The sequence below is a fragment of the Accipiter gentilis genome, chromosome 20 (assembly GCF_929443795.1).
Source record: "Accipiter gentilis chromosome 20, bAccGen1.1, whole genome shotgun sequence".
NCBI classification, from domain to species: domain Eukaryota; kingdom Metazoa; phylum Chordata; class Aves; order Accipitriformes; family Accipitridae; genus Astur; species Astur gentilis.
The window spans coordinates 19592653-19605164 of NC_064899.1; the positions used below are offsets into that span (position 1 = coordinate 19592653).

At 47.0% G+C, this 12512-nt stretch overlaps 1 protein-coding gene across 3 annotated transcripts in view; it reads right to left on the minus strand.

Annotated features, from left to right (window-relative positions):
* GMPR (guanosine monophosphate reductase) overlaps positions 1-10294 on the minus strand; it is a 44526-nt gene extending 34232 nt beyond the window's left edge. Inside the window, exons 1-4 of one of the 3 annotated variants that reach the window (XM_049824158.1) lie at positions 9980-10292; positions 3978-4097; positions 3216-3299; positions 1489-1662 (exon numbers count right to left, since the gene is read on the minus strand). In XM_049824158.1, the coding sequence (XP_049680115.1) occupies positions 1489-1662; positions 3216-3299; positions 3978-4097; positions 9980-10066 (465 nt within the window). In that variant the 5' untranslated portion in view covers positions 10067-10292. Of the gene's footprint in view, positions 1-1488; positions 1663-3215; positions 3300-3977; positions 4098-9979 lie in introns of all 3 variants that reach the window. The other 2 variants (XM_049824160.1, XM_049824159.1) reach the window with 2 other exon arrangements.
* Positions 10295-12512: the final 2218 nt, after the last annotated feature.

A 12512-nucleotide genomic window follows, 5' to 3' on the forward strand; every position in this document is an offset into this window, starting at 1 on the left:
GGATGACACACAATTTTCTTTCCACTCCTGATAGGGAAGATTTTTTTTTTTAACTATATGGTTTAAGCTCCCTCCCACAACTCTTCAAGCCAAAGAGACTGAAGTAATCACGTCACTAGGGACAATACTTCAGATCCAAAGCAAGGAACACCTCCTTCCCTCACTGCAGTGATCATGGAGCAGGAAGCTCAAAAAACCCACATCTATCATTTCATGCTTCCAAAAGCTCTCCCCAAAGCCATGGGAAATATGGCCATACCAAAAAGGTTCCCACATCTGCTGGGAGCTGTTGAAGGATGCCTATTCATTAGCCTATGGTTACTCAGAACCCCACAGGCATTCCAGCCCACTTCCATTTTCCAATGCCATCATCATTCAGAGGCAAGAACACTGCCTTCCTCTGACATGGGAGGAAGGAATGTAGCCTCCCCTGAGCTGCTTGAACATGCAGTTCCCTACTGAACCAAGTCAGAGTGTACATTTATGACCATTTTTATTTCACATTTACTGTACATGTGTGAAGCTTTGTGTCTGGCATGAAAAAGTGAGAAAGTGTTGCCTAAACACATGATTTTTTGCTGCACTGGCTTGAAGAAAGGCTGGTAGCCTCCTTACGAATCTGTTGCTTATTTGAGAATTTCTGCTATTTTCATGGAAACAAATTCAGACCCATTTCTTCAAGGGCCCTGGGAAACAAGCAGGAGCAGTAGGGCTCTGCTGCAAGGAGTCCTGTATTGATGCAAACACCCTACTCTTAGTGCAGAAGGGCTGGAGAAGCATGGCATTAGTGCTCCAAAGAAGGGATAGTAACATCACAGAAGGCGCAGGAAAAGCACCAGCATTGACTATTTTGCTCCCTGATGACCCTGTTCACAATTGCACAACACCCCTATGATTCTTATCATAGGCAAGGATTAGTCTACATTCAGTTGTCTTCATAGTGATCTAATAGATGGAAACAGCCATTGGCCTCAATTGGCCAGAAACGTCAGCACATTCCCACAGCAAACCTTCAGCTTAGAATCACCAAAATAAATGTACACACTTTATGATTAAAGGTCACATCTGGCATGGGAAGGAGGATGTGAGTAGGAAAAAAATTGGATCCACCAAGCCTGCCATGCCAACACCAAAGTGCTGTATCAGAGCACACATTGAACATTCCCACAGAAATTATCAGCAATGGAAGACTGACAATGCCAACACGTTATTAAACAGTTGCCATTTGGCTCAGAGGCAGCATCTTGCTGAACTGAAAGGGTAGATGAATAGGGCTGCCCTCTATATTCTCAGAAGGGTATCTGTCCCCATGTATTTGTCTAGAAGACAAGAAGTTTGAGTCAGACTTTTCTTTCCTTCCTTTTTTTACATGAGGACCCAGAAATTGATGGAGCTACCACAGAGCTTCTGATGCCTACCAACCAAACTTTGGGCCCTGTTCCTGGACAGAATTCCCACAACCCCCCTCTACCCTTTCTACACACTTACCATAATGGTGTGATGTGGGAACAGGGCACGGACAGACTTCACAAACTTCACAAAGTGCTCTGAATAGCCGTTTGCCACATCTAGGCAGATGTATCTGATAGGTGGAATGGCCTCTAGAATACTTGTTAACTTGTCCAAATCCGCTTTTCCACTACCTGAGCTTGCTGCTACATGCTAGAAAGACAGGGAGAACAAAAGGGAGCAGTAGTTTGTAAAAACTAGGATAAACACACATGTTGTATGTCCTTTTCTGCATCGTCTTGGGAGGACTTGTGCTGGAAACTAGTGAAAATCATACTGTATAATATGAAATAAATACCTTCCCGGGAATATCAATCTGTTACTTCTGTTTTGTTTAAAGGCTCTAAAATAAAGCAAAATTAGCATTTTATGAGCTCTTCATTCACAAGTGAATTCTCATAGGCAAATAAAATCACCTGAGAAGGATGAAGGCTCAGCCATACTCATATTAACACAAACACAGAAGAAGCCCTAACTTGGTGTATTTCCAGGAAGGCAGAGTGGCAAAATTTCGGGCACTGTCAGAGAGTGGAATCTGGGTCTTTAAGTTCATCAAACACTCCCTTGATCTACAGAATTACAGAATAGTCAAGTTTGGAAGGCACCTCTGGAGATTGTGTAGTCCAACCCCCTTGCTTAAGCGGGGTCAGCTACCATTGAAAACAATCAGATCTCCTCCTTTGTCTTCCTCTGAGTTCTTTCCAATAGAAAAACAGTTTCCACAGCTGTTGGCCCACAAAACCTCTGCAGAGATCCAAGGGCACAGAGCAAGTCAGTATTTATAGTGGCATATAAGCAACACTGATGAACCTGAGTGATAGGCTGGCTTTCGGACAATACTGTTATCAATAGTTTTTATAATATAATTCTAAAATATGCCACAGGTAAAGATACAATACAGCTGTGTGCTATTCTTTTGTATACAGAAAAAGTTTCAAAACTACACTGAACTCTGAGGAGGAGGGGAAGCAGCCAGGCACGCTCTTATACTGCCTTTCTGGTGTAGAGGTCTGCCAGAAGAACAAAGACATCTGGATATGAAAAAGTTAGAACTTAAGTCAATGTTTAAACTTACTAAATGGTGCTTCCCTGTAATGGTTCAGGCTAGGACCCTGTGAACAAGTGGGACAGCACAGCTGCTAGTAGCACCGTGTGAGCTCTAGTGCAAGGAGGTAAATGAAGGACACATGCTCTCACAACTTTCAATGCTCATCCCTGCTTGGGCCCAGCACCTGGGCCCCTCCAGCCCACAGGATCTGGGTCCGCTTGCACACCTGATAGCAAAGACTGCCTAGCACGAGGACATGCAGGGCCAGCTTGTGGTTGGGTTACTCAAGGCTATTAGCATTTATGGTCTTGGGCTTCTCTCTCACCAGCACTACCACAGCCCCCAACAGCAACAGAAGCACAGCAGTTGGACCTATTCCCAAGTATTTTCTTCTTCTTTATTCAGGATACTTCTCTGTTTCCATTCCAGGCATATATAAACTTAGCTTTTTTGCGTCTTAATACAAGCACTTTCATAATGGACTCACATAGCTATTCTTTTTAAACCAGGACAAGCCACTTCACTTGATGCATTTAAGAACAGCAAATATCTTCATTCCCCAAACCCTCACTTGACAACAGTACTCCCAAGAGACTCCAGTGTATGTGAGTTCAGAACAAAGCAATAAACCATAATAATTTACAGTACGAAAATGTACCTCAAGGCATTCTGGGTGATTGGCAGCAAACAGTTTCCATTCTTCCAGAGAATAATGCTTGTGAATTGCAGTGAACATTGCATGCTAGCAAAAATAAGAAAACTGATATTAATGTCCAAGTAGTCATCTTTCCCTCAGCTGCAGAATAACAAGATATCAGAAATTCCCATTTTAAGTTTAGGCTCATCCTGCTTGAAAGAGACAGTAACAGCAAGTAACAGACCAGGCAACTCCAAAAGGCTCTTCAAAAGTAACTTAGTGTACTTAGCCTACCTTTCAGGATCAGGTTTCTGATGTGTTTCATGAAGTTATGATCAATATTTTGAATATGTAAGCACTACAAGAAATTAAGGTAAGCCTTGAGGCCAGAGGCTAATTAACTAGTGACTTCTGACTGCTGCAGCTTTATCCAGTAACCTACACTTCCAAAACTGTTGTCAGCTAATAATTTTTTTCTGGAAGGAAGCACAATATAGACCTCAAAACTAAGCTCTAGAAGCTCTACTTGAAACTGAGCTATGCCCAAGATGGAAGCTTCCCAGTAAGCATCTCCACTGAAACTATCTTATATCTGAAGCTCCGTCTCTGATAAATGTATTGCATAAAAGCACAGCTGTTTTGCAGTGAAATCACACCTTCTTGTTCTGGAGTTTTTAACTCTTTCCCCCCATTCTCCAACAAACATGGCTAAAGATTAACAAAGGCTGGTCACTGTCACCCAGTGGCTTCCCAGTTGTTGCAGAAATGAGAATCAATACTTACTTTTGCCATAACCACGGCCATTTCAAATGTCCCCACAGTGTCCATGTTTGCTACTATAATGGGAATTCCTGTGTATGTTTGCTTGGAGTTGCGGAAGGTGAAGGTGCGCGTGAGGTCGACCTGCAATGAATAGACAGACACACATTGTTTTAAGTAATTGATTGCAATCTAACAAGAGTTTTGCCACTGACTTCAGATACAGCAGGTCTGGACCCTGCTTCTTAATTTTCCTCATATTTCCCATTCCTCCTCCTTTCATTCCACTATTACCTAATTTATTTATTTTGTTACAACTTCTGCCTTCCAAATAAGAAAGAAAATATAAAAGTAAAATAATGTTTTCTGTGTTAAAGAGAGTTCCTGCTAAAGAAACAGAGAATCAAAATTTTAAAAAAGGAACAAGTCAGAAGGGGTTAGGAAGGAAAGAAAGGACAATGAGGACTGTAGCTTAGTTGACTCCACAGAAGTCAGAACTGGAACTCCCTCTGTTTCCAAGGCATAGAAGGCTTTGTCCCAGTCTTTAATGTAAATGACAGTATAATAAAGCAAGCTCTTACTTTTGGCTATGGTACCAGCACTCTTGTCATACAGTATGAACAATCACACCCTGGCTTATTAAACCATGAGGCTGCTAGTTTCTAAATTAATTTCCTACAACAGTGTCATCCCTCATCTTCAAAGTTATTTACTCTTCAGCATCCTCAAATGATCATGGTAACATCATGCATTTTGTTCCTTACATTTACAAGAGGTAATATCAAATTTAGATCAGTTCCCACTGGTCTACTTAGCATCTTTCAAAAGGGGAAAAAAACGCCTCTAAGAAATGTACAACTCTAAGATACCAGGTTAGTCTCTTTAGTAACAGTGAAAATGAATGCTCTTTCATAGTTTTCATTACTCCTCACTTCAGCTTTAATCCAGGAACACTCAGAGACCTGACCTGAACTGAAATCTGTCACCAGAAAGGAAGCAATATAAAAAATGTAGGACTTCGATTATTTATTTACAACATATTTTGAGCACTGTCATATTGCCGGCTACATTCTGATTGATTAATACGGTAAGAGGTTTACTACTGATTTGTACAAGAGAAAGAACTTGGTGCCCCAGTGTTATATTGTGAAACAAGTTCTCATTTTTGTATAAGCTCATAAAGGAAGGGTCACTTTGGTGAACAAGCTAAGATACCTCTTAATGGAGACTCACCCTTCCTCCCATTTACTATCAAGGAGGCCTAATTCTCCACCCATCACTGATGACATAACATTCTTATGGGAATTTCAGCTGCAGCTAACATGAGAAAATTGTATGAAGAAGATAGGTATGAAGTAAGTATGAAAATTCAATGTATTTTACTCCCTTCTAATGCAATTTATTAACTAGAACCAAGGAAAAAAAGACACAGTATCACACAACCAGTTCTACATAGACAATAGTACCAGAACCACTACAGTTTTATGGAGGAAAAACACCTCTTTCAAACAAACTTAAGAAAGTAGAGAAGAAAAGTATGATTACAAAAAGACTGACGCAAGATGCAAAGCTATGCAGGGAACACAGGGCCGATACTCTTTCAGCGATTCTCACCTCCACTTACTGCAACTTCTCATATATGACTTCCTTTAGCCAGCCAGCCAGATGGATCTCATGCAATTATCCACAAAACTGGTAATACTGTAACTGCAGGCATTTATGAGGGATAATTGCAGGGCTTCCCCTAATGAGGCTTTTGTTCTATAAGAACAGGAGAAATGGCACACTGGGTTGGAGATGTTTATGTGGTGTCCTAGTTTTCCAAACAGCCAGTACCAGATGTGTGGGAAGGGATGTGGTGGGTTGACCCTGGCTGGACACCAGGTGCCCACCAAAGCCGCTCTATCACTGCCCCCCTCAGCTGGACAGGGGAGAGAAAATACAATGAAAGGCTCAGGGGTCGAGGTAAGGACAGGGAGAGATCACTCATCAATTACCATAACGTGCAAAACGGACTCTACTTGGGCAAAACTAACTTATTACCAATCAAGTCAGCGTACGGTAATGAGAAATAAACCCAAAACAGAACACCTTCCTCCTACCCCTCTCTTCTTCCCTGGCACAACTTCAGTCCCAAATTCTCTACCTCCTCCCCCTGCAGTGGCACGGGGGGGCAGGGAATGGGGGTTGGGGTCAGTTCATCACACATTGACTCTGCTGCTCCTTCCTCCTCAAGAGCAGGACTCCTCACACTCTTCCCCTGCTCCAGCATGGGGTGCCTCCCACGGGAGACAGTTCTCCACAAATTCCTCCAATGTGAGTCCCTCCCACTGGCTGCAGTTCTTCACAAACTGCTCCAGTGTGGGTCCCTTCCATGGGCTGCAGTCCTTCAGGCACTGACTGCTCCAGCATGGGTCCACCACGGGGTCACAACTCCTGCCAGAAAACCTGCTCCAGTGTGGGCTCCTCTCTCCGTGGGTCCACAAGTCCTGCCGGGAGCCTGCTCTAGCGCGGGCTTCCCACGGGGTCACAGCCTCCTTCGGGCACCCACCTGCTCTGGCGTGGGGTCCTCCACAGACTGCAGGTGGGTATCTGCTCCACCATGGACCTCCATGGGCTTCAGGGGGACAGCCTGCCTCACCATGGTCTTCACCACGGGCTGCACGGGAATCTCTGCTCTGGCACCTGGAGCACCTCCTCCCTTCCTTCTTCACCGACCTGGGTGTCTGCAGGGCTGTTTCACATATTCTCACTCCTCTCGCTGGCTGCAGTTTCTGACGCGCAGCAACTTTTTCCCCTTCTTAAATACGTCATCCCAGAGGCACTACCACTGTTGCCGATGGGCACAGCCCTGGTCAGCAGTGGGTCCCTCTTGGAGCCAGCTGGCACTGGCTCTATCAGACATAGGGGAAGCTTCTAGCAGCTTCTCACAGAAAGTTACCACCCCTGTAACCCCCCAGCTACCAAAACCTTGCCATTCAAACCCAATACAAGGGAACATAATAATGACGCAAGTTTTGAAAGACACTTTCCCTGGCCTACCTTCCAGGGTCCCAAGCAGCTGATGTTTAAAGACCCTCAAAGACAAAGGTCTCCTCCAATCCGTTGTGCTAAATAGCCACTCATGGACAAAGAACTTGCCTTGTAATTTTTTTAATCCTTCACACCTTTAGCCTCTCCAATACCCACAGCAATAAATTCCAAAGATGAATTATACATTGCATAAAAACTATGACTTTTGCTTGATAATGACATTCAGTGCTCCCTACTTCATGTTTTGTGAGAGACAATCAACAGCCACTTCTCAGTTTCACCTTGTCCATTCCACTCCTCACTTCATAGACTTCTAGCATATCCTCCACAGCTGCTTCTTCTCCATACTGAATAGTCCAAGTATGTTTAGGTTTTTCCTCATGCGGAAACCAGTCGATACTGCCTGATCATCCTGGCTGCCATTCTCTGTACCTGTTTTAGCATATTATGCTGGTTTTGTGAAGGGATCACCAGAACTGTGTACTTAAGATAAACATACCGAGGAGCATCACAAAGCTAACTTGTTTTCCCTAGTTCTTCTAGTAGCACTTCCAACCATCTCTTTGTCTCTTTCCTGAGTGCTAACAGCTAATTTATAGCTTATTGTTCAATGCATTATGAGAAAATAACTTCTTACTCTAGGATTGCTCACCATCACTCAACAACAGTGAAAGTTTCTTTAGAAAGAAAATCATGAAATGTATTTTATAACTCCTGCCTAGACCTTCGACATATGAAAGTAGGAGGACATTGGCTGTTCTGTTAAAGCTCCCTGGACTTATTTGAATTTACAAACTTAAATTAATGACTAGACTTCCTACAGGACACTTGTCTGGTGAACTTAAAATGGACTGCCTGCAGAGCAAGGTCCAGCAAAGGCAAGAACAGCAGGCTACGTGAGTACCAAGACCCCACAGACAGATAATGCTGCTCCCACTCCGATCATTGCTTTAACCAGTTTTGACACTTGAATTCAAGCTTCAAATTTTCTGGTATATTTTCAAAAAGAGGAAGCAATCATGGAAAATGAAGACAGTGCAAGGAATCAAAACCAAGTACCAACATAGCAGACCTACAAGAAGAGATGCAAACAGCCCAAACTGCCTCTCTAAGAAGCTGACTTAATCCTAGTTACTGTGTAAAAAGCTATCCTTGCGCAAAAGGAGGCATTCACACCAGAGCAGCAGACGCTTGCTGATATAAGCTTCAAAGCAGCAGCTTGCTGGGTAACAGGCACTGTAGTATGCTGCCTCTGTTCCTCTGCCAGAACTATTTATTTATATTCTTGTTTTGAAGCAGACTGGGGCTGTCCATTTCAGATCTGGCTCTCACAGACACTGTTTATTCCTGTTGCTACAGCCTCAGTGATGGTGTCCAATTTCTTAACCTTCATCAGTTTTCACTGACCCCCCTTCATGACATGCACTTTTTCCTCATGTGAAATGTTTTTAACAGTTCATCATAGCCACCCGTTACAACCCTGCCATATCAGCTCATGTTCCTCCTATCGTTTTCCCTTCCTAGCAGCCCTTCTCTCCACAGCCTGCATGCAGCTAAATATACAAAACACCGCGCTTGAAGGAACCATGTGTCACTCGGTGGCGCGCAGCTCCACCTGTTTGCCAGGCCAGCACAGTGAATTTTAAAGAAGGACCACAGGTCCCCAAGCAAACGGCTGGAAAGGGCCTACAGACCCTTACTAGCAGTCATTGCACACAATTGAGGAGTTACTCAGCCGGGACACCGTTCTTTGTAAATTAAAAACAACTAGCCTAAGGTTAGCTTTCTACTGAGAGGGCCTCTGCAATCTTATGCCTTCATAATGGCAAAAAAGTTTTGCTTCGTTGTTGCCGTCAAAATAACTTGGCCATAGGCCCCCTATAAACATGGCCACCCCACTTCCCTTTCCAGTCGTGCCTTTCTACCTCAACTTGATTTGCCTCGGTCTCTCTCTCTTACAACTCTGCTTCCCCTAGAGAAAAGCTTAATCGTCTTCCCATCCCCCAGCACAACGTAATTCCTTCATTAGTCAAACTAAATCCTTTGTTAACCTTGGGGTTACGTGAGGTAAACGAGAAGGCACCTTCAATCCTGAGACAGCCATCTTTTCTTTTGTACAGGCAATCCTCATGGGATTTCCTGGGGTCTTTCCCGATCCCTGCTGAGAAATAACTACAGCAACACCCGGCTAAAGGGACGGAGAGCCCCGGGCAGCCTTGGCTGCGGGGCCGAGGGGGTGGGGAACACGGCGAGACTCTGCCCACGCAGGAGCAGCGGGAGGCGGGTGGCGGAGTTAACGTAAGCCAGGCTGAAACGCACCCCACCGCCCCAGGGTGGGATCCCAGCCCCGGGCACCCTCTGCCGTGGGAAGCGCTCCCTCAGCATCTTCGCCGGTTGTTTTTCACTACCGCTGTTTTTTTTAAAAGAGCATGTCGGTTCGTCGGTAACAGCACTGCCGGCCCGAGCCGCGGGGTGCGTAACCGGACCCCCCCCCCACACTCCCGGCAGAGGGGCTGGCAGAGCTGTCGGTGTCCCGCTGCCCCTACGGCAGGCAGCCCCCGCGGAAACCGGAGGTCACCCCCCGCTCAGCGCCGCAGAAATCCGCAGAGGCACCTGTTAGGAGCAAACAATCCTTCTCCCCCTCACACCCCCCCCCCCCCTCCGCTTTTTTAATTTTTATTTTTGCTGAAGAGCGGGGGAGGACAGCGCGGCACCGGCTCGCAGTGCCCACCGCCACCTCCTCCTCCGCCAGGGCCGGGGCTCGCCTCACCGAAGGGGGGGGGGGGACGGACACGCCGCGGGCTCTGTAACCCTGGCCCCCTCCTCCTAGGAGCAGCGGCATCCCCCCCCCGCCACGTAAAAGGCGTTTCGATGGGGGAGGGCATTGCTACGTTAGACTGGGGAATAAAAATAAAGCAGGGAGGGAAGGAGGGGTAAGGAAGTTAGGCGCTGAGAACGCAGAGAAAAAGCATGCTGGGTTTGAATGCCCCCACCTCTGATCTGCTTTTGAGGCTGCTTCTTTTAGGTCTGAGCAGGACATCTTTAAAGTCCAGTTTGAGGTCTGCGTCTACCCGGGGCATCTTGCTGGGGGCCCGGGCTCTCCTGGCGGCGGCGGCGGCAGTGGCGGCCCCTCTGCACTCTCGCTCCGCTCGGCTGCACCGCGCCGCCTGCAGAGCCGCGCCGGCCAAAGCCCGCGGGCCGCGCACGGAGCGTATTTATAGGGCGCGGGGAGCGCGGCGCCGAGGCCCGGGCCCCATCGCTTTATTAGGAGAGGTTTGTTTTTAGCTGAATAGCCGGCTACCCCCTCCCCTGCCCCTTCTCCCGCCGTAGCCACCCCCCAGCTTCTCCGCCGGGATGGGCGCTCTGTGGGTTGGGCGGGGGGTGGGGAGACGGGGACGCGGCGCCCTCCGGCAGCCGCCCGGTGCGGGGCGAGGCGCGGGGATCGGCGGTAGCAGGGCGGCTTTAAGGGCAAAGCAAGGGCAGAGGAAATGGCGCCTCCATGTGACCGAGCGGCCGGGTGTGGGAGCCCGCCGCCGCCGCCGGGCGGCCGCTGAGGCGCTGAGCCGACATCTTGCCCGCCCCCTCTCCCCGGGCGACGGTTGCGGACCGACGGTGGCCGACCAGCCGCCGCCCGGCGCGGGGGCGGCCCTGAGGCGGCCACACCGATGAGGGCTGCTGGCGCTCCCCGACGGTTTTTCGGGTGGCTGCTGCACGGCCCAAACCGTTGTGCCTCAGGCCTTACAAAAGGCCAGCCTGGGCCTTATAAAAGGTCTCCCCGGGCTCTGGTGGAAATCTGACTTTTCGGGGTGCTCCGCTCTGAGCCCAAGCCTGGCCCCCTCCCTGCCCGTCATCCATCTGGTAAAACTGAGTGTTGCCCGACTCCTGGGACCCTCCGAGCTGTTTCCGCAGCTGACTGCAGAGCAAAGGGCGGTTTCGGCGTTAGAAACATTGAGAAACGTGCCGCTGGATGGTCATAGGAGAGCAGTCACAGCACCAGCCACCTGGAGCTGCCTCTCCACAATAGTTTCCTATTTTAGTCCATGTAGAGAAGTAACAGGGAGCTTCTTTTCTGCCCTCCATAGCATAAAGGAACCCAATTTGTGACTATGATCCATTTTCAATGGCTAGCCACTGTTCAATATGCAGTCACAAAACCCCCATGGCAACAGAATTACGTGTGCTGGGTCCATCTACATCACTGGCACACGGATCAATGCAGGGTGATCGGGTATCAAATGAGATGACTTTCACAGGAGCTTTGAGCCTTAAAGTCTATTTAATTATGAAGTCAGTGGGTTATAAGATTCAGACTTCTTTGGAAGACACATGAGCTAAGCCTTGTCAGTGACCAAAAACCGAAGCACAGGAGGATCATGGCTGGCTTCCCCTCCTCAGACACATTGCAGGATGAGGTAGTGCTGTCTTCTTTATCTGAAAGTTGCATGCATCTGGCCAACACCCTGCCCCCAGCAGAGCTCTTGTATACCTCTTTGCCCGAGTGTCCCAGATAATTCAGTATCACCAAGCATGAGGCCTGGGCTTTACACAGCAGGCAGGGTATTTGAGTGCTTGAACTGGCTTCCAGGAAGCCTTGAGGCTTCAGAACTCAAGATGATGTTCCAGGAGAACCTTGCCACTGTGGGTATTTCCCACAGAAATATTCAGGTGAAACAGAGCTCTTTATAGTTAGTCTCATCTGCATAACAGAGGCCATTCAGTTGGTGGTTTCTCCACTGGATTCAACAATATAACAGAACTACTAACATTTATCCTTCAGATAGCCACATCTCCCACCATTTACTGTTCAGTAATAAATTAACATTTTGTTCCAGAGCAGAGAGTACTGATGAGAATGGGTTCTGTGAAAGTGGCATGCCTGTAGCAGAGGATTAAGAATGGAGAAAAAAACAAATGCCTTCTGTCTGTGCCTGGCACCATGTCTTCTCGTCTTCTCTTTGCCCTCATGGCAGGCATGTGATGCTGAGAAGAAAGAAAGAAGCCACTGCGCTGCACTGTGAATGCAAAAGGTCAGCACTGTTGTGAGGAGTAGGAGATGGAGGCTAGCAGTGATACTTGTAAGCCCCAGAAAATCCATGCCCGATGCTGTTTTCTTGTTTCCAGTATTTTACTTTTAGTTTCCACTCACAGAACTCACCGTGCTATTTTTCTGTAGATTACAGTATCTACTAATACCCAATATTTTCCCCATATACACGTACCAACAGTGGCAACTTTAACAATAAATTAAAATGGGTTGCTGAACCACCTCTGTCTTTTTCAGTGTCCTTTCTGAAGTATGAACACCAGAAAGGACATGATCAGTAGTTACATTAAGATCATAGCCAGAAATGAAGATCACCTCATTAGGTATCTTTGCTATTCCTCTGTACACCTGCAGTGATCCCATATTATCTCTTTGTGCTATGGAAGAAAGAGCTGTTCAGCCAGGCTGTATGCAGTTTCAGTATTTATCCTGCAAGTGCAAATGAGCTATCACTGATTTCAGAAATTAGCATATGTAAATTA